Source organism: Antechinus flavipes, chromosome 3, assembly GCF_016432865.1.
Source record: "Antechinus flavipes isolate AdamAnt ecotype Samford, QLD, Australia chromosome 3, AdamAnt_v2, whole genome shotgun sequence".
In the NCBI taxonomy this organism is placed as follows: domain Eukaryota; kingdom Metazoa; phylum Chordata; class Mammalia; order Dasyuromorphia; family Dasyuridae; genus Antechinus; species Antechinus flavipes.
In genome coordinates this window covers 515451817-515479598 of record NC_067400.1, presented here as the reverse complement: position 1 = coordinate 515479598, position 27782 = coordinate 515451817, and the positions used below count along the sequence as shown (strand labels likewise).

Here is a 27782-nt window from a genome sequence, read left to right as displayed (position 1 = left end):
ACAACATATCAAATTTAATGACATTTTTAAAATACATCCTACTGTAACAATTACTCTAATTCCTCATCCTAAATGGAGATGGCCCTATGTTTTTGGAGCCCAAGCTTTGAAACAATCTGCAGATGGAAAGCCTTCAAGTATAGGTCTGGTAAGAAATATACACACATGCAGAGTCTTGTGTGTGAATTATCTAAGGACTTTTCTAGCTAAGTTTGTAGAGACTCATCACCAGTTTGCAAATGATTTTGGGGGGACATCAATTCTGGATGATAATTTATTAAATTATAGGAAAAAACTCACCTCAAGAAAAATCACAGATCCCAGAAATATTAAAAATACATAGTGGAAATTTTTTAGGCACTGAGCCCATATTCTTGCATTACTTGTGTTTGTAGCGGCGTAATGGTTCTATTTCTGTGTCTATGCATGTGTGTAGGTTAATGTGAGTTCATTATTACCTGGAACATTCATTTATTTAAATATATGACAAGGTATTTATTTATATTTGGGCATGAATGTATTTCTGTGGGTGTCTATGGGCTTCCACGTGTACCTTTAAGGCAGATTCTGCTGAGGGTTAGCTCAGTGTTGTAAAATAGGACTAGATTTCTAATCAAGATTAGTTCAAAACCTTGCTGAGTTCCTTGCGGGCTAAGTGGACTTAAGAAAGTCATTTTACTTCTCTGGGACTCAGTTTTCTCCTCTGTGTGATAGAAGGATTGGAATAAAGGACCTCTAAGGGACACTCCTGTTCTGAATCCTATACTCTAAATACTTCTGCAATCTGGATGCTGAGGAAGAAATTAACTCAGGGCATTTGTGATGAGGTACTTATGTTCTTAATAAGGCTGTGGGGAGGGAGGGGAGAAACAAACAAACAAAAACGTCCTCCACCTTTCCTAAAAGGCCTGGGTTCTCCACCTCCCCCAGGTGATTCCCTACTTTTATAAACCTGCCCTGCTTAGTGGTTTATTTTTGGCAGTGCCTAGCCAAGTGCACTGGGTCAATAGGCTTAGTTTTAAATAACCGGATTCCTCTCAGCCTGTTCTCCTTATAAAGAGGGGACAGGATGAGCACACATTCTAGGACGCGTCAAGTGTCCAGACTTTGGGGTAACAATTAAATATTATGTAAATGCAGTTATTTGGTACCATGAGAGAGAGAGTGCTGGGTTGTTTGAGTGTACTGTGCTTTTAAGTGTAACTATAATTCACTCAAAATGGTTTAGGTGGTTAGATAGCCTTGGAGTCCAATCCTCTCACTTACTTGTTTAAACAAAATATTAGGTGAACTAGATGGTGGAGCTGGGAGCAAAAGGGGGAGGAGAAGAAATTAATTTAAACCTGCCTGTAAAATGGAACTGAACTGTACCACCGATCCTGTGCGGATTGAGTGGACGGTTAAAAGATTCCGGTAACCCCAGAATGGGGATGGAGATGGGGGTGGGGGAGGGAGGGTGAGTTTACAACCGTCTAGTCTCTGCAAGCAATTCTCTCTTTGAGCAAATTATGCCCCACGTTTCCTATGAAAAGAAAAAAAAATCCTTGGGCTTTCCCAGTGAAGGAAGAGGATCCCCTCTGCCTGACATCAGGGGTCCCTCTCCAAGTCATCCGGAAAAGAAGGAAACATATTAATGGTAATATGGCTCCCGAGATCTGAAGGGAGATTTGTCTTTTTAAGCCCTGCTTACCGTTCAATACCACGAGCCTTATCCAAACTGACCAAGGACCTTTTTGGGTGACTGCCTTGGCTGAGAGTTGGTGTGGGTTGGGGGAAGAAGAGATGGAGATGGGGAAAGTAGATTTGGGAAGAAGGTTAATTATTTTGGTCTCAGAGAGTTTCAGCTAGGATTTCGCTGATTCTTGAAGTCAGCACCTCTCCTCAACACCTGAAGGGCGGACGCATTTGCTAGTTGTCCCGGTTAACCCTAGAAAACCCCCGGTAGTGTCCCTACTCCCTCCCCAATCCGTACCAAGTGCTGCAGTAGTGACATCAGTTGTGGAAGGATATACTGAGTTTCCCAGTTAATCATGTAGGTAATACTGAACTAACTCGAATTTTACTCAGCGTGGCCCTGCCAGGGGTAAAGGATGGAAGAGAAGCTAAGCTGAGGTAAAAGGAAAAGGAAAGAGATGGACTGACCCAAAGTACTGAGCGAGGCAGAAGAACCCAGCTGTTCTGGGTCTTTGCACCATCTCACTGAGATCTTTCTGTAGACCTTGTATGATGATGGCAAACACATAACATGAGCATGGATGTAGATGATGTGTTTTATGCAGAGACCCCCTTCCCCCCTCCCTCCGACCTCACAGCTTCAGGTGAAAGGAGAAGGAGACCAGGAAGGGATGCACCCGTCCGGGTCCCCAACTCACACGCACCTCCCCCCATTCTTTTGCCTTGGGGTTGGGGGCCATATGGGCTTGGAGCTAGACGCTGTGCTCCCCACACAGGGTGCCGCTGGGGGGTGGGGGGTGGTGGCGGGGGCGGGGAGAGCGGCAGCCTAGCCCAGCCCTGGCGATGACAGGAGCTGGGGAGCGGAGGAGGGAGGAGCCGCCGAGAGCTGGGCTGTGGAGCAGCGAGAGCGGAGCGGGGCGCGGAGTGCGGGCGGCAGGGAGCGCGCTACAGCGGGGGAGAGGCGCTGCTGCACGGCCGGCCGTAGGACCACCTCCCCGGGAGAATAGGGGCTCTTTATGGCATGTGGCTGGTAACTTTCCTCCTGCTCCTGGACTCTTTACACAAAGGTGAGACCTGCTTGGGAAGGGGATGGAAGTGGGGGTGGGGGAGGAGAGCACTAGAAGAGAGACGGGTGCACAGCTTGTCCAAGCTGGACTTTGGGGACCGAGGTTCCATACTGTGTCTGCTGGGGCGCAATGGGGGCCGCCCCATTTCTCTGCTTAGAGGGGGAGCCGGGAATCGGGACGGGAGGCTGGGGACGAGTCCTACCTCCCCCAGCCTTCTCTCCCTCGGGTTCGCTCTGTTTCCCCGCTAGCTGCCGCTGGTGGGGAGGGGGGGAGGGAGTGTGGAAGGAAGAGAAGGGAGGAAAGGGAAGAGAAGAGAAAAGGAAGAGAAAAAGAAGGGGAGAGGGAAGGTAAGGGAAGTACTTCACCCCTAGGATAATTCACCTCCCGAGTTCTGCTCCGGAACATCGTGATCTCGCTCCCCTCCTGCCCCGCCCCCCTCCATCCACTTCACCAGCTCCAATGGATCACTTGCCTTGGGACCCAGTAGGTAGATTCCAAGGGGGGGGTTCAGTCCCAATTGGATCACCCCACTCCTTACCTAGCAGTTTTATCCTACCCTTATCTCTCTCGATAAATGGAATGGGGGGACGCTATCTAGGCTTGAACTCGCCGCTCTTCCTTTTCCCTCGGGGTTCTGTCGGGAGAGGTGAGGTCTGCTCAGTTGTAAGTTTGTTTCCTATACGGTGGTCTAATCTATTGGACCCAAAGACTCCTCCCTCCCCGGCGTCAGTGGGGCTCTTTCATCCCCAGGCGCCTCCGCCTGCCCCAAGGTGAGAAAGCCGCCGATTATCGGTTTGTTCAGTGAGCTGTAGGGAGCGGCTTCTCCAGGGACATAGATCCCAGCCCTAGGAAGCCGAGGGACCATCTCCCCCTCCCCCCCCCGTAAGGGTTGCTAGGGGTGGAGTTAGGTGTCCGGCATGTCCAGACCTGCAACTCAGGCCCTTCACACCTGCCCGAGGAGGAAGCAGGGACACGCGGGGGAAGGGGGGCATGTTCCCCGAGACACCTGAGCGCAGAGCTACGAAGTAAGGGTGGCCTTGAGTTCCCCGGAGTTCCTCCTTCTCCTTCTCTTGGGATAAGGGTGGAAGGAGATTCTGGAAGACTGGACTGCTGAACTCCATAGCCCTTGCCCTCTTTAATACGCGCTTATAGCGCGCGCACACACACAAACACACACACACGCAAACGCACGCGCACATACACACAGACACAAGCAAACGCGCGCACGAACACACACACACACAGCTCCACCTGTCCAACCTGCCGCCGCCAACTTTTCTCCTTCTCTCGCCCTCTGGGGCGCTCCTTCGCCCCTTTGCTCTGGCCGGCAGGAATGGGGACTCTCCCTTCTGGGTGGGTGTACCGAACGCCCAGGAACACCCTGAAGCTCCCTGGAGGGACCCCAACCCCGCCCTTGCTGAGGCGACTCACCCCGACTCAGACTTAGGGGGTTGGGATGCACCGGAGAGGGGGAGGAGACGGGGTAGAAAGGATAAAAATCCATTCGTGGGTTTGGGGATGGATAGGTGAGATGGAATCACTCGCGTTTTGCCGGTCTCGGCCCAGCCTGCTGGAGGCTAGGATGCGCTTCCCCGCTTTGCCTGGCGAGGAAGGGGGGGCGGTCCAGAGGCCGGGGAGGACACTAAGTTGCGGAGTTTACTTGCAGGTGGATGGGCAGTGGGGGTGCCAGGTAAACTGCAAGGCCTAACACAGAGCAGCATAAACACCATTCCTAACACGGGGTTAAAGTCTGGCGATCCCTCTTTCCTGATACCTCACCCTAGTCGGATTAAAAAGGCAACCTTCCTTTCTCCTCCTTCCAACCCCAAATCTCCCTCCTTCCACCCCACCCTCGTTTCCCTCCTTCCTCTCTCCCTTTGGCTCCTATTGCCTTCCTCCGCCCCCACAGGCTTGCTCAAGCTCTAGGCTTTAATTACATTAATATTAAAAATACATAAGGTGAGGAGCGGCAGCTCTCTCTCTCTCTCTCTCTCTTTTTCCCTCTCTCTCTCTTCCCCTCTCTCCCTCGTCTTCTCTGTTTCCCTCGTCTTCTCTGTTTCCCTCTTTCCTCTCTATTCTTTTCCTTCCCTTTTTGAAATCCTACTTGCATTTCTCCTTCCTAGCCTATGGTTTGTCACGCAAAGAATCCCCATCATCCTAAGACAGCTGCCACACTCTCCTAGCTTTGTCCTCCAGCTCCTTTACCTCCTTTACTTTGCAGATACTCTCTTTCCTTGACCCCCATCTTTGGGATAGGGACAGAAAGAACTAAAACTTCAGGTTAAAGACTTGCCTTCTTCTTATCCCTCCAGGAAAAATCTGCATTAATAAATGAAGCTTTAGCTATTTGATAGGGGGAGGAGGGAGAGAAAGCCAGAAGGCACAATATCAAGAGAGGAAAGATTGCCTTTAACTTAAGGATGAAGTTTCTAGGGTGGGCTGTGAGCCAATGGGCATCAGGATTCTGGTAGGATGAAGCCAGGGACCTGAATGGTGGGCTTTACTCCGTGGTAGCTTTGGTATCATTGCAGTTTGGAATGAAGCTCCCCCTGGTTTGTGTACCAGTGATGCTCGGCATGTATGCCTTTCTTTCTCTTTCTGCCCTTAATTGGGTCTCAGGCGCCATGCTGGATTTGGTGGCTGTTCTACCTTGGGGATGAGAGGAAGTACTGGATAAGATGAGGTTTGGTGTATTCTCTCTTATTGCCATTCACAGTGGAGACAAGAAAATGTAAATGTTTGAGGCTGCTGTTTCAGGAAATGATATCCTCCTGTAATAATTTGTATGTCCATCTGTGAGACTAGAAAGAAGGCAGAGCAAGAGAGAGGAAAATAAAATGAGATTCAAAGGGGTAAGTAAGCCCCTTAGGTTAACTAAAGCAGTTATTGACTATATTTAAAACCTCTATTAATCCCCTTCTCTTCAAAATATATTTTATTTGCTAGAAACCAAGCACATGTTGATCTCCTCTCCCGAAGCTAAACCTGGGGAATTATTTTAATAATTGGTTATTGAGCATCCAATGACGTCTTATTATTGCAAAGGCAAACCCAGATTTGGGCATCTGGATGAAGCCCATCTCTGCTTTCAGTGCATTTAGGATGGTTGCTATAGTCAGCGTGCCAGCATCTGTGTTGCGTGAATTTGCATTTCTACAGTATAAAATAACAGCCGTCCGCAGCCCTAAAATTCCTGTTTTCTAAAAGCCAAAATAATGCTTTGCATTGATTTTTCATTTTCCACCAAAGCTACAGGAACTGGGGGCTCATGGTTTTTTTTTTTCCTCCCTAGAAGACCAAATTAAAAGCCTCTGTCAGGTCATTAAGAAAATCTCCCATGCTCTGTGTGGTGTCTAATTAAAAAGGGGGTGAGGGGAATACATTTTTTAAATATCCCAACAGCAAAGCAACTTCTTGAGCTGGGTGAAAGCATCGGGGATTGAGCAGTGGGGGGAGAATGGAGGGAGAAGACCCGGGGACTTCATTACTGGAACAACACGATGAAAAATGGAATTGCTTTAATGCCCGATAAACCTTTCAGACCCTTCATATTTCTGGGCATCAAAGGCAGCTGCCTTTAATCTATTTCTGCAGCAGGATGGGGAAAGCTCAATTAGAAACATAATGCAAGTAAGCATTTGACCCAAAGACAGAACTGAAGTTGAGTGAGTCCCAGTGGATTGGGGCTACCTGCTTATTTCTTTACCTTCAGGAAGAGAGGCAGTTGGTCAGCAAACAAATGGGGAATTTAGCTGAGCAATGGCATACTAGACAAACAAGAGAGGAGATCTGAATCAGAGCAGGGAGGATGAGGAACAAACAGGAGTGTTTAGATTGTAATCCCACTAGGCAAGTGAACCGGCCAAATGCTTTCCAGGATGCTGTGGCGATAATGAGGAGAGCAAAGAGACGGTTGGATCTGAGTTCAATCCTTATTGTCCTACCTCATTTTCTATTTGATGATGGACAAGTCCCTTCCTTAACTTGATCTCAGCCCTTCATTTATCAATTGAAGGGAATCAGTCTAAATGATTTTCTTGCTCTCACTTCCTCCTCCAGTTTTAAATCCTATGACAACTTTTAGTGGTCATTGCCTCTTCCTAGGAAGTTGACCATCCTTAGCAGTGTCTTTCAGTAGTTTACAAATAGTGGATTTTTGTAATGACCCCTCTGTCCTTGCTGGGTTGGAGATAATTTGAATTCTTGTGTGAGGGGACAGCGATGAGATGCAGCCTAGATAGGCAGAGTAGATAGGGTATGCTAAATCTGGACGTAGGAAGACCTGCCTGAGACAAGTACTACCTGTGTGACCCTAGACAAGTCATTTAATCTTACGATGCGTCAGTTTAGTCACCTGTCAAATATGTGTGTGTGTATTCAGTGATCTCTGGGGTTGTTAACAGCCCTAAATCTATCCTCCTATGAATATGTCTAAGTGTGTTTGGAATGGGAGGGCACAGGCAGAGATTTCTGTTGTGTGTGGTGGATCTGCAGATAGGATCTTGGCAGCTATCCAGGTGTGCTTTCTTTTGGTAAGACAGAATTTTTGCAAATAGAGTACAGGTTGTTAATGTTCTAGGTGGGAGAGTTTCTTTAACCCAAGTGGGATTTATGCTGGTGGATAGGAACCTTAAGGACCAGAACCAAGACCAGGGCCAGAGCAGGCCCGGGTTTATGGATTAATTTGTTTCTGTGGATTGTTTTCACAGTTAACCCAGATAAAGAGCCATATCACATCTGTTTTTTCTGGATCAGCCAGAATACTCCTTCCTTTGCCACAGAGACTGCTCAGTATCAGCTCTGCTTCTTTTGGTGTTAGAGAGTCTAGAGCTCCCAATCCAGGGTTCTCCCATTCCTTTGGGGTCTTCTAGGCTCAGAGCACCAATTTCTCTGCTTGACTGGGCAGCCCCAGTCTCTCTGGGCCTGTGTATCCAGAGACCAGACTGCAGGATTGGGGGTAGAGGTCTGTGTTAAAGAGTGCTGAAGGAATAGGAGATCTCACTGACCAACATCTTCTTGCTGATCTCTGTGATAAGGTTCAGGAATGGAGAAGAAGGAAGGAGAAGAGAGAAACCAGTGGGGGAGGCACACACCGGTTAATAGGAATCCAGTGTTAACATCAGCCATCTGTCGAGACATGCAGATTCCCCGGAAATAGAAGGAGCTGATGTTTATCATTATGGTTCATAGATGGAGAAGCACTTGCTGATAGTGAGGGGAAGCTGATTACTGAGTAGTCAAGGCCTCAAATCTGACCTGCCTTTCTCTCTGTAGCTTTGGCTTCTCCACCAGCTGGCCTGATATTTCCCCTTTGTGATGCTTTTAAACCTAAATAAGTGTCAGACGGGTCCTGAGAACTGAATCCCAAGCTCAGTGTATCCCTTCCCCCAGCAGAGTTCTACCTTGTCACTTCCTCACTCTACAGCAACACAATTACTGATGCTAAGAATAGCTCATATTTATATGCGTATTTTACAAAATTTCTTCCTTACAACAATCCCATGAGGTAGTTAGGGTAAGGATCACCCCATTTTACAGATGAGGAAATTGAGGATTAGGAGGAACTTAAGTGACTTGTCTTTTGCTTGGAAAGTCTTGGAGAATAGATGAGAATGACTTTCCTAGAGGGAAAAATAAAACTCTACTACTGTCTAGGAGCAAAACTCTTGATCAAGTAGAGCAGGTCAGGCTTAGGAAGGCAAACCACTACCTAGGGCCTTCTGGGGCACCAATGTAGAAAAGAAAAATTCCTTCAAGCTACCAGCCTTTCTAGAAGTGTCATCTCCATGGTACTGATTTTCAAGACTTCTAGGAAGTTTGTGCATCTCTACTTCCTCTTACTCCTCCACTACTGTCCTGTCAGGACATTTTTTACTAAGACCAAAATTGGGAATTATATATATATATATATATATATATTCAAAATTCTTAGGAGTTTCTCTACATGAAAATGGCAAGTCAGCTGTGCTCTCTTCCCTCCAATTCTCTTCATTCCTACCTTATACCATATTTTTTTGGCATAGAACAATATTTAAAATTATTAAAGTGCTTCATTATCTCTAGCCCATTCTGTTATGGTTCAAGACCACATCTTCCTTTTCTGATCTGACCTACATCCAAAAGTCCAAACATGGGCAAGGCAGATGAGGACATTTTCCATCTGTTTCTATTTTTCCCGCTGATCAGGTGATCTCAAAAGAGTACTACATGGTATTTTCTATGAGAGAACCCAAGATTACCTGATCTGCTGCTAACTTTTCCCCCCCTGATGTGATGATTCCTAGTAATGTAGTTTGTCTAGGCAGGCTGTGTGTGTGTGTGTGTGTGTGTGTGTGTGTGTGTGTGTGTGTGCATGGAGAAAGAATTCTTTACCTTGGATCCATGGATATAGGTATAGATAAATAGGTAGATAGATAATTGTTGCTTTGCAGTCATTGCAGTCTCTCTATCCCCATTTGGGATTTTCTTGGGAGAGATACTGGAGAAATTGCTATTTCCTTCTCCAGCTCATTCTACAGATGAGGAAACTGGGGCAAAAAGAGTTAAGTGACTTGTCTAGGGTCACATAGCTAGAAATGACTAAGGGTTGCTTTAAAATCAGGTCCCCCCAGGCCTGGCAGTCTATCCACTTCACCACCTCGATGCCATTACATAGGTAGATAACTATATTTAAACATAATTCATTTCCTTTGCAATTCTATTTTAAAATATTATTTTGAGAAGGAATCCGTAGGCTTCATAGTATATAATGGAGTATATAATGACATCACTGGATCAGTTCTTTTGTTCTTCCCAATGTGTCTGGACACATCTTCAGGGCCTGTTCTGATAGCAACATTAAATTTCAGTGTCAAGGTATATTCATTTCTGTGGTATATTAGTCTACCTAGACCTTGAAACACTGAAAGAAAAGAAGGAAGAAAACACGCATTTAATCTGCTTGGCTCAGTGCTCTAAAAATATTATCTCATCTTATTCTTAAAACAATCCTAGGAGGTAGTTGATATTATGTTCCCCATTTTACAGGGGAAACTGAGGCAGACAGAGGGTCACACAGCTAGGAAGTGTTTGAGGCAGATTGAATTTAGATTGTTCTGACGAGGCTCAGCATACTGTCTGTTGCATATTCTGGCTGCCCTGAAAATGAAGATACTTATAACACTGGTGAGAAGTTCATATTTATTTTAGGATTTCAGGGATCTGTGACTTCATGGATGTGGAGAATCTCCCCTGGCACAGAATTCAACCCTCTATGTACCTTGGTAGGTGTTTCATGAGTTGATGTGGTTAAAAATGTCATCATTTTCCATTGAATAACCCTTAAGATGTGCCTCTTGGAACCCTTGCATGATAAATCACTTTTCTGTTCCCACTTGGTAGGACCTGGCAGAGCTTGGTCTCCACTGGTTTAGCCTCCAAGAGCCAAGGTTCACCTTCTCACAGCAATTTGGTGTCAGGGACCACAGTGAAGGGATCAGTTCATATGGCATCAGAGAATACATTTGCATAGTTCTCTGTGGTTTACAAAGCATATATGCATGATCTCATTTGATTCTCCAAGTAACTCTGTGAGGTAGAAAAGACAATGCAATGAAGAATGAGAGAGATTTAAGTTTAAATCTTGTTTTAGAGCATTGCAAGGATAGCATTTCCTTATTTCATGTTCTCTCCTCCACCAGGAAGACCACAGGTTTTATTAAAGAAAAAAAATTATTCACCTTTGTAAAAAATTGTAGAGTTTATAAAGTATTTTTCTCACAACCACCCTATTAGATACAGCTATTATATAAATAGAACTGTAACTAACCATATTTTACAGATTAAAGATTAAGTGACATGTAGCTAATAAGTCCTGTATCCTAAGCTCAGTCTCAGGTCTTTTCAGGCTAAGTCTAGTTCTCTTGTCACTGCATGGCACAGCATCTATAAATCCCAATTCTAGCTCTTTCCTAATAGCCAGTCAGGAAGCACAGAGACACCTTATAAATAATATTAAGAGAGTTGATGAAAGGATTGCATGGCTGTAGAGTTGCTGTCTCGATAACACAGGCCCTCAATTTGGTTATCCTGTTCTCTAGGTACTAACTGGGAATGGAAGGGGAAGGAGAAATAATTTATTTTTATAGACTTAGAACTTTTGTAGGAATTTTGTCTAATTCCTTGATTTTGCAGATAAAGAACTTGGGCCATCTACCTCTGAACAGTGCTCATCCACATTCCCCTTCTAATGCCATTTCTTGGATGGTTTCTAAGAACTTCTAGTAGCCATTTGTCCTGAAAAGATATTTTAGGGCTGCTTCTAGGTTGGTAATAAAAGGATTATTATACAAATATCTGAGAACTCTTTTATCAATGGCAGCAAGATAGATTTATGAGGTATATATTGGTCTATGTTCTTCTTTTATCAAAGAAAATTACGGATACAAAGATGAAAAGACACAAAATCTAAGATTTCAAAATAAACATATCATTTCATTTAAATTATCCAATACAGTTTATTGATTGAGTTCTTTGATTGAGTTCTCCAGGATATTTTGAGATCTGAATTTGTAGTATGCGGATTAATCATCTGTCAGTTCACACAGAATATAGTGAGTTTCAGATGTACAATTCTAACTACCAGGTTATGTCTTGCCTAGACATTTGATAAGTGCTGAATTTTTACTACTGTCAATGATATGTTGTACTGTTTCTATCACTTACTTGGATAATTTTTTATACTCCCTAAATCTGGACTTCTTAAAGATAATCCTTCTGTAATTTCCATTGGCAACAACCTTCTTCTGAATAGGAATAGTAAACTTGAATTCCACAAATGAATCCACATGTTTCAGCCATTAGTTCTGATTTTTTTTTTGTTTTTAACATGGTATTGATTGAGTTCATTTGTATATTGGCCATGGAGGACCTTTTGATTCTATTCTTAAACCTTAGCCATTTCATAAGACTCCACACAGAGGAAAACCACTTTTGGTAATATTAGAAAAATCCATTGGTGTTTGCCTATTATAATATTTTCTACTTATCATTGTTTATTATTGTCACAGTCATTGATGCATAGATTAAATATCATTTGTTAAGAAGTAGTACCTATTTAAATTTGCATCAAAATTGATCTCCTAGGTCCCTTCCTATTTCTGACATTTTGCAAATAATTGATGAGACCTTTCACGAGTCCTTAAGGCCTTAGGATTCTTTGGATACCCCTCTCCATTGCCAGGATGGACCTATTTTTTGAGGGTAAACTTGTAGCAATAGAGTATCCTGGATAGTTACTTGTTCCAGGTCTCCTTTGGGAGCCTCTGGACATATCTCACTTGCCCGATAGCCTGATTGCTGAAGGAATCATCCTCAAAGCTGTTTTGTGGGAGTAGCACTCGACATAAAGGGTAAAATATTTTACATTATCAGGGATGGTTGATGTGCCCTCCCATAGGGTGTGGGTACAGCTGACAAGCCTTATTTAACAGCTGTTTGCCTGGCTGCTTAAGAGAGCTGGCTTTTGCCTTGGGTACCACCCATTGCCTCTCAGCTGCTTATCTCCTCATCTCTCCATGCTCACCCAGCCTCCACAAGATGTCATTTACTCCGACAGCCTCCAAGGTCACCATCTTCATTAAGAACAAAATTATTCAAATATTCCCCAAGTAGTCATATTCAGATAAAACTGATCTTGAAGGGAGATGTGTGTGTGTGTGTGTGTGTGTATGTGTGTATAAAATCCACACCAAACCTATTGAGCATTATATATTAATATGAAGAATGAGACATAATTACTATAATTTACAAAAACTTAACAAGTCCTCATGACTACCCTAAGGTTCTGTTCATTCTCTTCTCTTTCCTTCTTGCACAGAAAAGTCAGGGGTAATGTGGTGGAACAATCTTGTGTGTTATCATTAGGAGATGTGGGTTCTAGTCTGAGCATCCCTAGCTGTATGACCTCTAGTAAATCCTTCTTTAGAGCTGAGTTTTCCATCTCTTTAAAATGAGGGAGGGAGACAGAGTGTAAGATGGCAGTGATGGAGGCAAACGATCTCTGAGACTCCTGGTGCTCAGAGCCAGAGTTTGAGTCTGGATCTTCATCTGAAAGATCATCTGAAAGGGCTTTCCCAGAAGGAAATGACTGTTCCTCTGTCTGAGGATGCTGAAGGAGGATGGTCCTTCTAATTTTAAGGTCCTGAGACCTTTTTGATTGATGGTTCTGGGAAAGGTTACTGATAAAAATCACTGAAAACATTTGAATCTGGTATCCAACAAAATACTTTTCTGAGCAGGTCACATATGTCTGGGTTTCTGGGCAGAGTGTTCTGGGTCTCAGGGTCTCATTGCTATTTCCTCTTTTCTGTTGAAAAAGTACAAACAGTGTAGGTTCTTCCACAGACTACCAAGTGAATGTTTCATTCATTCATTCATTTATTCACTGACCAATCATTGATTAAGTCCCTAGCTGAATCTGGGAAAATTGCCATTCATTTCTTTCACTCGGTAAGGGAGGATTGTGTTAGTCACAGAAGAAGGATAAAGATAATTAAGATAGTAGAACCTGCCACGTAGTAGTAATACTGAAAGGAGTAGGATTGATATGATATAAAGGGAAGGAATAACTATGCAACAACTATAATGTAGGATAGAATATGATAAATAATATGGATTTAGACATATATTTAGACATTAGAAATAGACACAAAGTGCTACATGAGATCTAAGGAAGAAAACAATTTCTGACTGAGGAAATCAGAGAAAACTTCATGGGGGAGATATCATGAAAGATGGGTTTTGAAGAATGAATAAAATTTAAATACTTGGAGGTTAAAAGTGTGGGAAATGAAAGGAAAAAATTCTAGACTTGGGAACAATGTGAAAACATTGGATATATAAGGGACCTTCCTTGTGGAAGGAAGGCGTTTGAGATAAGTCCTAAGAGGTAGGAAGGAGTTGAATTATGGAGGGCCTTCATTACTGAATTAAAAGGTTTGGGTTTGATCCTATAAGCAGAAATTGCTGAAGAGTTTTGATTAGAAAAATGACATGACTAGATTTGTGTTCTAGAAAGATTGATTTAATAGTGGTACATAGAACAGAAACTTTATGGGACTGTGGCAAATGTTTAGGCAGGAGCTTCTCTCCTTTTCCTCTCTCCTGAAATCTGGGCTCAAAAGTTTTTCCAAAGGTTTGACCGCACTGATGTTACAAATTGAAGAGATTTTCTAGGCTAGGACCTAAAGTCCCTGATGAGCTAGGTGTGGGTCTGGGTTCTGTGATTGTGTTGGTGTTTGACCCTGAGTTTTTATGGACCTCAGTTTCTTCAACTGTAAAATGCAAATGATAATCCTTCTTCTCTCACAAGTAGAGTGTGAGGAGATTAAAGCTGTCTTGAGAAGAAATGTTGTGGAAATGCACCAGATACCCCAAATTCAATAGCGCATGTCTTCATCAATTATTTTGCAAGGAGATTTGGAAAAGGAAATGGTTTTCTGAAAAATTTTGCTAAGGTTCATTCATGGGGTAGCTAGGTGGTATAGTGGTTAGAGTGCCAGGCCTGAGTTCAAATCTGAAGCTTATTAACTGTAAAACACTGGGCAAATGACTTAACTTTCATTTGCCTTATTTATTCATCTCTAAAATTAGGTTAATAATAGCACCTATTTACCAGGGTTGTTGTAGGGAATCAAACTAGGTAATAATTGTAAACCCCTTAGGCATAGTACAGTATAAAGGGCACATAGTAGGCAATATATAAATATAAACTAAACTAAACCACTGGAATTTTATTAAATTCATTCACGCATTCATTAATGCCATCTTAATTGACTGCACTTCTTGTATTGCCCTCTCATTTTGAATTCTCATGCTTTTTTATCTCTCTATCTGCTTTCCATGTTGTATCAGTTGTATACCATCTTCTCCCTTCCCAAAGATCATATGCTCCTTGAGGGAAGGGAAAGTATCATATTTTGCTTTGTGTCCTCCCAGAGTAAATTAATCAGTTTGTTTTACATGAATGAATAAATGAATCTTGGGAAAGAAATAATCTGGTATTATGACAGCCCTCACTGCTGCCTGAATTGATGTCATTATGTGATAAATGACATTTCCTCAAGATTCCAGTAACTATGACTATAAAAGATCCCCTGTTCTCCCAGGTACTGGTTCCACCTCTTCCTAAAGGTTGAGTCATAGTCCCCCTCCCTGGAGCAGGCCTTCCTCTGTTGTCAAAGAGAGCTGGCTCAAGCACATCATCCTGGAAGGGAATAAGGAGAGCAAATATCCCTAAAGGATGAAAGCTTCTCTGCCATGTCGGGGTGGAGAGACATTAATATTTTAGTCCCCTCCTGTTGCCACTTTTAGTCATTTTGGAGGGTGATCCTGGGGTGATTCAAAGTACACCTCAAGAGTAGCCAAGGCAAGGGATCTTTGGAGGCAACAGTCAGACCCAGAGTAGTGAGGGAATGGATGGAGAGGAAGAGACATTTTGGGTCTCATTTTCCAGACACAAGCATCCCGATCGTTTTGTTCTTCTCTACCCTAATCTAGGTGCTGAGACACAAGAGGGAGAGTTAACGTTGGGGGCTGTAGATAGATTTCAGGGAGCAGTGACCCTGGGAGCAGCAGCCCAGATGCCTGGGGGTGATTTCTGGTTTAAAAATATTGCTGTGCTATTTCTACATTTTTAATCTCTCAGCGATTTGGAGGCTGGGTTTTTTTTTCTGTGAAACACAGCATTTGGATGATGCTCAGTGTTAAATGGTGAAAGATTAAATGTCTTTAACTCTGCACGTCTGTCACATAACAACCAATCCCATAACTTCCATTTTCTATTAAAAATCCATTTTCCCCTTTGACCAGAAGCAGCTTTACTGGTAATCTGAATGTCTCTCTTTTTATTTATGAGGTATTTTTCCACTCCTTTCCTTTCTCTCTTTAAATATGCCTGATTCTGTCTGCATAGGGGACGAAGAACTGATGGGGAAAAGACTGGGATTAAGGAGCTAGTTGCAGTTTTCTAACCTGGGGATTTGATCTACAAATTAGGGCTTCTTTTCAAGGAGAGATGGAGGAGAAATCTGTTCTGTTCAGTGGTTATTGGAATTTCAAAAAGAGAAGAATTTGACTATTCTAACACTCAACATCAAGAACATCCAGACAAATGTCAATCCCCCACACTGCTGCCAAAATAATCTTCCCAAACTATAATTCCTCTCCTCAAGAACTGTAATGGCTATCCATTACCTCTTAGGACAAAAGGTTTGTCTAACTGAAAACTCTTCATGGTTTGGCTTGTTGGACATCATCCAGCTTCATGTACCCCTTTTTCTAACACATTGGCTAACTGGAATTGAGCATTCTTTTGCCTTCCTCTATGTCCTCATGTATCCCCCATGCTTGGAATACACTTCTTCCACTTCCTAGCTTTCTTTAAGGCTCAGTGCCATCTCTTCCATGAGGCTTATTATGATCTTTCTAATGGTTAGTATTGTCCCTCTCAATTAGTTTTTATTTTATTTTACATATATTTTGCATTTATTTATCTATGTACTTAGTGGTTTCTTCTCATCTTGGCTCATTGGAAGGAGTACAGCTTGGCTATTTGTTGGGTTAATGATTAGCCTGTCTGCTCTAGAATAGGTGTTCAATAAATGCTTGTTGAATAGAGGAAGGGTAGGTAGTGAATGACTTATTATAGTGATACAGGAAAGGGAATGTGATGTTGTAAAAGGTGCCCTGGATTTGGAGCTAGACAACTCTTTGTGTGTGTGTGTGTGTGAAGCTCAGCTCAGCTCTGCTACTTATTTATTGTCTCTGTGACCCCAAGGAAGTCATTCTACCCCTATGAGCATCAGCTTCCATACCTGTAAAGTGAAAGAGTTGTTCTAGATTAAAGGATCTCAGAATATATTGTGAAGATTCCTGGGACTCCCTGAGATTCTTTCAGGGGGGTGCTGAAAGGGTAGAACAATTTTCATAATTATGCTAAGATATCAAAATATTCCTTTCTTTCTAACTACATATCTTTGTAAGGTTCAGATTTTTTTCCAGAGACTTCAACCAAAACAACATCTTAGCATCTCAATGTAGAAGCAAGTATGAGAATCTAACTTCTATTAAGTCAGATATTAAAGAGTTTTACAAAATTATACAAAATAGTGCCATTCTCACTATATTATAAAAATATATAGTAATTTTCACAAATTGTTATTTATGTTAATATAGAATGAGTTTGTTATTTCTAGATGAATTAATATTTTTCAAATGTATTAATTTTAATTTCTAATATGATAAATAGCCATGATTCATATATTCAAAAGCTCTTTGGGTTCTCAGTCAATCAAAAGTTTTAGAACCACTGGTCTAGATCATTCCTAATAGCCTTTTTACTTCTAGATTCAATAAATCTGGAATCTTATAGTCTTTCAGACTGCAATACTGACTTATTTCTAGTTTTATCATGGTCTTCCATTGTTCTCTAGCTTTATTTTTACCTATGTATGTATTTGATCTCTTCTGATTCACCTCAGTGTTAGCACAGTGAGGGAGCCTTATGGATACTTTTTTTTCTGGTTGAAGGAATGACTTGACAAATGATTTTTAAGGGACCACTATGTACGGAAGGAAATTATGAACATATTTACATTGAGTAGACACTTATCATGTAAGGCATCTAATGTCAGTGAGATAAGAAAGAAAACAGAATGTGTAGAGTATTGAACAGGTGTGAACAGGTTGAGAGATTAGCAAGGGATAATCAGATAATGTAGATTTTTGCCTACTCACAGGCCAACAAAATGTGATACCTTCAGAAAGGGTAGTTAAGAGGATCCTTCAACTCTCTTGTAATACCTCATACCAGTCAGTCAATCAAACATTTATTATGTTTTAGGCACTGTGCTAAGTTCTGAGGATACAAATTAAGGTTAAAGATAGTCCCTGCTCTTTTGGACCCATAGCTTAATGGAGGAGAATAACTGTGTACAAAAGCTAAATACCAGATAAACTGGAGATGATCAATAGAGGGAATGCACTAGCGTTGTAGAGGGCTGGGGAAAGGCTTCCTGTAGAAGGTAGATTTTTAACTGAGACTTGAAAGAAGTCAGGGAAGCCATGAAGCCAAGATAATGTGAGAGAGAATCCCAGGTTTGGATAGCCAAAACAAAACAAAACTGCCTGAAGTGGAGAGATGGAGTGTCTAATGTCAGGAACAGCAAGGAAGCTGGTGTTGTTGAGATGAAAAGTATGTGAGGGACTGGTTATAAGAAGTGAGGTCTAGACCTCTGGTCCCTGTTTCTACAAACATGGTTCCAGTGGACCGGGATGACTACCAGCTTGAGATCAGGGCCAGTAAAAGAACTTTCAGCTTCCTAGCTATTGTGTACTTTCTGAATATAGAGTTTGAATTAAACTGCACACCAACCTTCTGATTAAGGGCATCGATTCCTGCTTTTCCCCACTCCCTCTCTTTCCCTAAAAAGCAGTAGGATGTTATTCTGAGAATAGGAAAATTTGGAGTCCAGTCCTGGTTTCTCTATTAACTATGAAACCTTAATTACTATTATTTCCCTCTTCTGGATCTTAGTTTTCTCATTTTTTAAAAGAAGTTTTTACTAGAAGACCTGAAAGATTTAATTTATTGTCCTATGACCTCTTTGTCTCATTCCAATGTTGCCATTTCGTGATTCTATGGAAAATTACAAAATATGTATATAAGACCTTTGGGCTCTGGAAAAACTCCCCACTGACCCATCTGGAATCATAACACCTTGCCCTCCAGATGCTATGCTCTGTCTTGTGCTTATTCCTTAGTAATAAGGAATTATTGTTGCCCAGAGCTCGGCACAACCCTCAGTGCCTCAGTTTGCCTCTTTCTTGAATTGTTTGCTTCTCTCTTCTGTCAGGTGAGGTGAGGCAAAATTAATGTTTCGTTAAGGACTCCCGGACTCAGGGCTGACAGGTACCTTGTGATTGTGAAATATGAACAGGATATAAGTGCAAAATGCTATTGTTTTACACCTGAGGGTGATGTTTCATAATGGCAATGTGCTGTCAGGACAGTAAGCAAAAATGAATGGTTTGTCTAATCCTCCCCAACTCCCCCAGACTCAGAAGACAGCAACTCGCATCCCAGGGTTAGAGAAATATGAAGCTACTCTTCTTCTGCTATAAATCTGCAGTTTCATCAGCCTTGACAGGTGGTTGGACAATCCTAGTCAATTCATCAATTAAATCTACCAATTTGTAGTTGCTGAGAACCTTGTGTCCTTGGCTTTGGCAGAATCTGAGGCCTCAGAAGCTCAGAAAAGGCAGCTCTGTCATTGTGGTTGATGTTTCTGCTTGGAGCTGAGGGAGGCATGGGGAATAGAATTTGTCTGGGGAGGCTAAATATGGAGAGAAATGAATTTCTAATTCCAGGAGAAGGAATAGGAATGGGTTTACTTTAGTCCCAAGGAGTCAACTTTTGCCTTTCTTCTGGTTTGCAAATTGTCTTTGAACTTAGAATTACTAAATGTCAAAGGGAAAAGGAACCTTAAAAGGTCGCAGAATCCCTCTTATTTACAGATGAAAATACTATATCCTAGAAAGATGGAGTATCAATTAACTTATTATTGATACTTATAACTTGTCAGTCAATTCTTGTTCTTATGGTGGTTACAGTTTCCTAGAAGAGACAATACCTACAAGATTAGTATCAGAATAAGGGTAGGGAATATATTGTGATTTCATTGGTTTAATAAACTCCCAGGCAAGAAAACAGTTCTACCATTGTAGGTCAGTATTTTCTCTGCGTAGAATCTTGAGCACCCATCTAGAGCTGGGAATGGCAAACTATGGCCCATGGGCCAGTCAATTGACTATTTCTCTATAGTCCATGAACTAAAAATGTGTTTCTATATTCTTTACAAATGTAAAAATCACATAAAAACAAGCAGTTGGCTAGATTTGGCCCATCAGCCATAGTTTGCTGAGCATTGGTCAAGAACCCTGAGAAGTTATATGATATACACAGTCTTCCTGTGCCAGTGACTTTCCTGACTTTGGGGCCAGCTTTCTAGTCACTGTGCCATACTGCCTCTGAATAATTATATCCAAATTAAATACAAAATCAACACAAGGTTTATTTAAGGGAGGAGGGCATAAGCATTTATGGGGATCAGAAGAGGCTCTATAGAGATAATATTTAAGCTGCATCTTAAAGGATATGAGATGAAGGAAGGTAGAACATTCCAGGGATGGGGAAACAGTCCCCAAGGTCACACAGAAAGACTGGTCTGAGAGAATTTACTTGTTCCTCTTCCTTGTGATATTTCTGCTGGTGCTGATGCTACTGACGATGAGAGCATAGAGATGGTGCCCTTATCCACAGATGAGTTGATGAAAGTCCCTCTTTTTTATCTTTCATCCTTTTCCAGCTGAGAGTGAGCATGAATGGACTGCCTGTGTTAAATAGAGATAGAAATCTGTCCTCCCTTGACATTTAATCAAGGAAGTCTTCTTGGAGGAGGTAGGCTAGAATAAGAGCCAAATTATTGGGCTATTGGGAAGAGCAAGCATGCAGTCTCAGACAAAATTCTTGAGGGCTTGATTTGCTTAATAGTTAATTGGGAATAACTTTATTATTTTGAGACATTTCAGGCTTCATTTAGGACTTGAACTAGTCAGCCACTAAGGTGCCTTCCAGTATGAGGATATGTTTCTGCCTTGAAATCTTTAGGTTAAGGTGAAAGGATCAGTTTCCCAGTTTATTTGTTTTTTAAGAGAATAGTTTGCAATAGGATCACCTTTATGAAAATCCTAGATAGGAGGTACACACGATGGGGGAGAAGTGGAAAAGCAGCAAGGGAATCTCTCCTGTCCGAGCTCTTGCAGAGATACTCCGATGCATTTTTTAATTGTGACAGCAGCAAATGCAGCTGGCACTGAGAGGAGGGAGCCACTGACACAGTAGCCAGGAGCCCACAAATGTGTTTTCAGAGAGAAGCTGCTAATGGGCTCATCAGGGCTTTTTATGAGGTGATGTGAATTGTTTTGGCCAATGAGGCTTAATGGGCCTTCCTCAAATGAGCTGCCCCTGTGCATTCCTTCTCCCTGGAGGGGCGGCTGAGAGTTAAGCTAAGAATATGAATATGTGGTAGGGGTGCTTCCCCCTCCCCCTTTCTCATAAAGTTGTAGAAATTGAGGTCAGATTGGTCCCTGGTGACTCTCTTTAAGCAAACAGCCTGGGAGTTTGTTTGCTCGTTGTTCTCCCATTGTGCAAGGAGAGGGGCAGGGACTCTTTGTGAGTGAGAGCCAAGGATACCCTCGTTTTCATAGCATATTTCTTCACCTGTCCAAAGAAGTCACTTCTTAAAGTGACAGGTTTAGGATATAGGATGCTGATGAGCGCTCTGTGCTGTTTACAGCAGCTGAGCAAATAAACCCTAAACCATCATCATGTTTCACCAGTCTGCGCTCCCTCCCAGAGGGAGCAAAATTAATGAATATGGCTTCTTTTCCACTAACTTGGTACAAGTTGTTATTCACCAGAGGTGACTGGGAAGAAAGGATCAGGCGAAGGATTTAGGTGTTAAAGGGACCTTAGGGGGTTAACTGGTAGAATCTCATTTTGCTTATAAGGAAACTGAGGATTTAGTGACTTATCCAAGATTCTACAAATAGTAATAATAATGATAACTCACATTCATCTAGAACTTAACTATGTACCAGGCACTGTGCTAAGTGCTTTACAATTATTACCTTATTTGATCCTTACGACAAACCTGAAAGGAAGGGGTTATTATTATTATCCTCTTTTTGCAGATGAGGAAACTGAGGCAATTAGGGTCATTTGACTTAGCCAGGGTCACACAGCCAGTGTATGAGGCTGTATTTAACTTGGGTCTTTTGGTGCTCTATCCATTGCATCTGGTTGCCCCAAGTATGAGGCTGGGTTTGAATTCCCTTGGCTTCAGAGCTACTACTGTTGTACTACATTGTCTAGTCTTTTGGGAATGCTGTGACATATAAATAATACAAGTGTAATACTAGGAAGAAAATAAAAAAAGCAAAGGAGAGAGCTAAACAAAGCTTTCTAGGAAAATTTAAGAGAGAAGTCGCTGTTAGCTGAGATGAAGATTCAAATCAGGGAAAGCTTCATGGAGGAAGCAGCATGTGAACTGGATCTTAAAGATAGAAAAGTATTTTAACAAGTAAGAATGAGGAGGAAATGTGTTCTAGTAATGGAGGATGATTTGGGTGAATGAAGAGAAGCAAGAGATTGTGTTCCTAAGGAGGAATAGCCATAGCCCAGTCTGGCCAGAATGTAGAGTGAGTAAAGGAATGATTTCTGTTAAATAATGCTCTAAAATCAGTTGAAGACAGCTTAGGGAAGACTTGAAATGTCCAGCTCAGAAGTTGGTATTTTATTCTCTGGGCAATGGAGCACCACAAATGGTTTTTTACCAGAGGAGTAACATGGCAGGCCTGTGGCTCTGAATTATTTTGGTAGTACTGTGAAGGATGGATTGGAAAAACAAGACACTGGAGTGAGGGAGATAAGTTAGGAGGCTCTTGGTGATCGTCCAATTGAGGGGAGCAATAAGAGCATATGGGTTAAGATGCATGTGAAAGATAAAACGAAGAGATCCTCTGCAAAACAGCCTTATCTAATTCTAAAATACTAAAGGGAATGTCCAAGAGCCCCAGTCACTGTTATTTCTTTATACCAGGGAGGAAAATACCTACTGTGTCACTGTGCAAATATTTGGTTTCCTTATATATAAAGCTTATCTAAGAATCATAGCATCTAGAAGTAGGGAGTAACTAAAGACTTTCCAGTTCAACCTCCAGCTAATGCAGGCAATCCCTGCCTCCCCATCCCCCAGCAAAATCATTGACAAGGAGCCATCATCAGCCTCAATGTAAATACCTCTGGTGACAGAGCATTTACTATTTCCTGATCCCATTCTGGTTTGGGAGAGCTCTTATTTTTAGAGTTCCTTACTGTAATTTCCACTTATGGATCTGAATTCTTTCCTCTACAGCAGGAGTCCTGAATTTGGGGCCTGTGAACTTTAAATATGTATACATTACATGTACGTGTACACATACACAAAAACACACATGCACACACATATATATATAATATATGTGTGCATATAGTTATCTACTGTCTTTCAACGTAGTTGTCTTTATGCTTTGTATTTTATTTTATATATTTAAAAACTTAGGTTTCAGAAGATTATCAAAGGGGTGCATGATATGAAATAGATGAAGAATGCTTTCTCAATCATTTTTCTTTCTCAAAACCGGGGTCTTTGCTATGAGAAATCTGAACATTTAACTTGCTTTTACTACTGGATAGCATGTCAGGAGATTTGCCACATGCACAATTTGCTTACAGTAAGAACAGTTATTGTTGAGTTCTATGTGAGTTCCAAGTTTAATATGTTTCAAGGTTTTATGTAAGAGTTAGCAATCTCTCACATGTACTGGCTATATGACTTAGAGCAGGTCACTTATCCACTCATTTGACTAGATCAAGGCTTCTTAAGCATTTTCCACTCACAACCCCTTTTTGCTCAAGAAATTTTTATGGCATTTTGGGCATAAAAATATATAAAATAGGTATACAAATCAAACTTTTACTGATAATAAATCATAATTTCATGACCCCCACATTCAGTTACAAGATCTTCTATGGGGTCACAAATCACAGTTTAAGACACTGACATCTAGGCAACTTTCTAAGAGTCAGAGAGAAAGTACTGACTTGCATTTGCAAAAGGGAGTTTTCTTCACTTGGGAATTTCTTAGAGCAGTGAAATCACAGGTGTAGTCTCTATCCCTACCTTGACAACTAGGTTATGTGCAACAATCAAGATTTGTTTTTGTTTTCTTTTTTGCTGAATAAGTAAAATTTATATATATTAAGTTATATATATACATATATATATATACTTTTGGCATTTAATGGTAATTAAACAATTATATTAAATAATTTTTTCTGCAAATAATGTAAAATTTGTAATTTTGTAAAAATTGTAATTTATAATAAAATAATGTAAACAATGTAAAAAATGAATGTAATGAAGGTGCCATAGTGGATAGAGCATCAGCCCAGAAGTCACGAGAACCTGAATTCAAATCTGGCCTCAGACACTTAATACTATATGATCCTGGGCAAGTCATTTAATCCCAAATATCTTGCAAAAAAAAACCCAATCATAAATACTTCCCTCCCCCTGCTCTGTGGCTAGATGGGAATCACTATTCTATAAAATAGACCTTTAAATAAGTAAAAATAATAAGCATATTTACCCTCACATCACTTCTCCAGGTTAAACATATCTAGAAAATAACAATACTAGTATTTATATAGTGCTTTAAGATTAGCAAAGTACTTTATATATGTTGTCTCATTAGATTATCCTCTTTGCATCACTCCTATTTTACAGGAGAATGGACTGAGGTGGAGAGAGATTAAAAAACTTGATCTATGTTATAAAGCTAGTGAGAAAAAAAAGAAAAAAAAAGCTAGTAAGACTATAAGGCAGAATTTTAACTCGTATCTACCTGACTTCTAAGACCAGTAATCTAGTCACTTTGCCATCTAATAAGCTATTTATACCAGTGAATCCTTATATGGCATAATTTTACATCCACAGACTATTCTGGTTGTTTTCCTTTGAATTTGTTAAGAAGTTATAGAGTTTATAGCTGAAGGGGGCTTTCTACATTTTTTTCATGACAAAATTGAGACTTAGTCAGGCTTATATGGATTATCTCAATGTCTCAGAGCTCATGAGAAGCAAATTACAAGTTGGGACTCTGGACCGAAGTAGTAAACTACTTTTTAAAAAATGTTATGTGGGGGACTAGAAGAGTATCCAAGAAGCAATAGAGACTACTACTTGGGATGGATGAAATGATGGTAAAAAAAACTGGTGAAGGAAGGCTTAAATATTTAAGACGTCTTTTGTACTCATTTTTACTTCTAAAGAGGATGGGTTTTTGTTGTTGTTGTTGAGATTTTTGTTTTTGCCTGAGAATAGACTGAAAAATGATTAGCAAGCAGTCAAAACCCAAGGTACCTGGTCAGGCAGCATTTAACTACCCTCAATTAGTTAAAATCATCAGGCACAGCTGAATTACATCTCAGGACACCAAAAGTAATGACAGAGGAGAATGCTGAGCCATTGTCTGAAAGATTTTGGAGAACAGGAGAACTCATAAGGAGTAAAGAAGAGCAAATTTTGTTCCAACTTTTAAAAAAAGAGAGATAGAATCAAGCCCTTGGACTTAATTTAAATTTCTGGGAAAGATTTAGAATACATTTTAAGATGATGAAAACTTAGAAAGGAAATCAGTGATCATTAAAAGATATCATGGCTTCATCAAGAATAGGTCAAGACTAATCCAGTTTCTATTTTCTGAAAGGTTAAGAAATGTCTTGTACAGGACTGAGAGTAAATCTCAGAATCAGAAAAAACTTGGATTTAAGTCCCGTATCTGACATAATAGTGTTTAAGCTCCTGTGTATATCATTTAAATCCCTATTTGTTCGTTGGGCAACTTTTCTAAGACAGAGATTTTTAATCTAGCAGGAGGGAGGTATCTATGAATTTGTTTTTAAAAAAATATTTTGACACTTGTATTTCAATATAATTGGTTTCCTTTGTAGTTCTACGTATTTTATTTCATTCATTTAAAAAATCCCGAGAAGAGTTCCACAGGCTAGACTGCCACAGGATTCTATATTACACACAAAGATTGAGGATACCTATTCAAAGTATATAAGTTGGCAGAGAACATGGTCATCTTCACTGGCAGAGATCCCTGCGGGATCAGGGGAATAGTGGAGACATATTCCTGGGGTTTCAGCCAGGCATTTGAAGAAATCTCTTGTAGATGAGATCAAAGGATATGGACTAGAAGGGAATACAGGGGGTAGATTCAGAATTGGTTGTGAAACTAGATCCAACCGAATAATCAATAATGGACTGAATGCTCAACTGCAGGAAAAACTTATATTATAGAATATCCCAATGATCTGTTCCTAGCCCACGGCTAAGTAACCCTTTAATTGATATCTTAGACATAGATAATACCTTTGTCCAGTGTGTAGGTGAGATGAAGTTTAGAGGGATAGCTAATACATAGGTGGATCCAAAAAAAAAAAAAAAATGACAAGTTAAAACAATGGGCTAAGTCTAATAAAAATAAAATTTAATAGGAAGTAATGAAAAGTTCTATACTTGAATACTAAAAAACCCTCAACTTTTCAAATATAATGTGAGAAATTCATAGCTAGACAAGAATCTCTGTGAGGAAAGATCTGGGGGGTTTAATAATAGATTGTCAACAGTATGACATGGCAGCCAAAAAAAAAGCTAATATTAATAGACCGTCTTTGGAGAAAGCATAACATCTAGAGAGAGTGAATTTCGTGGTGCACATTGTACAGTGTCCACATCTAGGACATCTAATTCTGGACACTAATTTGTTGTGAGATGAAGATAAGCAGGAGAGCACGACCAGGTAGTATGGTGAGCATGCTGTGTGAAGGTAGGAAGTGAAGGAGGCAGTACCTGAGCTGGACCTAGAAGGAAGAAATCGTGGTGCTTCGGGTGAGAAAACGCATGGAGGGACAAGATGGCTACCTTCAAATATCTGAAGGGGACTAGATTTGTTTGTTTGGAGGCCCGCGGGCTAGAAGCGGCCCCTCATCCAGGGCTATGAAGTTACTTTATTTAAAGGCCCACAAAACAAAGTTTTTGTTTTTATTGTAGTCCGGCCCTCCAACAGTCTGAGGGACTGGCCCCCTATCTAAAACGTTTGAGGACCCCTGCATAGATGAACTAGTGTTGGGTGGAAGCTGGCAGAGGTTTAACCAAGTCTAACTGTGAGAACTGTCCAGAAAAGAAATGAGTTGGAGTCAGTGGACTTCCCATGGCAGGAGGCATTCCAGGAGAGGTGGGAGAATCACGTTTTCTTTACTACTTTTCTACTTTAGAAAGAGGAAGAAAGAATTAGACACTAAAGCCTAGCGGACCTTGCTCAGGTACTCGATGCACCCACTGGCGCAGGACTTGGAGCGATAACCTCCAAGATCTACCCAGTCCACTAACTACTTACTACTCTTGTAAGCTCGGGGGAATGATCTAATTTTTCTGGGCCTCAGTTTCTGGATGATTTCAAGACGATCCCCAGGGTCGCTTCCCTAACGGAATCTGTGCTCCTGCTACCCCTGCCAGAGATTAGACTCTTTAATTCTAATTATTTTGACACTCACAAACCGCAGCAACTTCCGCAATTTCCGTCTTAAGCCGAGGCCTGAGCAGCGCCGAGACAACCTTGGCGGGCCTGTGAGGGACTGGGAGGTTAGAACCTTACTGGCGCCTTTTCTGCCCTCTGCAGCCCGCCCTGAAGATGTCGGCACCAGCCTCTACTTTGTGAATGACTCCTTGCAGCAGGTGACCTTCTCCAGCTCCGTGGGGGTCGTGGTGCCCTGCCCGGCCACAGGCTCCCCCAGCGCGGTCCTCCGATGGTATCTCGCCACAGGCGATGACATCTACGATGTGCCGCACATCCGGCACGTCCACGCCAATGGGACGCTGCAGCTCTACCCCTTTTCGCCCTCTGCCTTCAATAGCTTTATCCACGACAATGATTACTTCTGTACCGCAGAAAACGCTGCGGGCAAGATCCGGAGTCCCAACATCCGGGTTAAAGCAGGTAAGGGAAGAGCGAGATGGCGGGAGGGGATGGGGGTGGGAGGAGACCGGCGGGTGTAGGGGCGTCAGCCTAGACTCTAGAGGCGGAAGGGAGGTGGGTGCCCATCTACTTCCTTTTGTAAACGAGCAAGCCCCCCTGAAGTCAGGAGGATCTGAGTTCGAATCTAGCCTCAGACACAACACTTCCTGGGTAAGTCCAATTGCCTCAGCCAAAAAAAAAAATCTGAGGCCCAAGGGAGTCAAGCTAGAAGTCTGTGATTATACAGCTAGTCGGTAGCAGATTGAGAATTTGCACCCCACTCCTAGAATTTCCCTTATACCATCATTAAGCACA

At 41.6% G+C, this 27782-nt stretch overlaps 1 protein-coding gene across 4 annotated transcripts in view; it reads left to right on the top strand.

Moving 5' to 3' along the window:
- Positions 1-1435: 1435 nt before the first annotated feature.
- The window catches only part of DSCAML1 (DS cell adhesion molecule like 1), a 487779-nt gene continuing 461432 nt past the window's right edge, over positions 1436-27782 (top strand). The window contains exons 1-2 of one of the 4 annotated variants that reach the window (XM_051987053.1): positions 1436-1636; positions 27132-27449. In XM_051987053.1, coding sequence (XP_051843013.1) covers positions 1525-1636; positions 27132-27449 — 430 coding nt within the window. In that variant the 5' untranslated portion in view covers positions 1436-1524. Of the gene's footprint in view, positions 1637-2580; positions 2742-27131; positions 27450-27782 lie in introns of those variants that run through there. The other 3 variants (XM_051987052.1, XM_051987050.1, XM_051987051.1) reach the window with 3 other exon arrangements.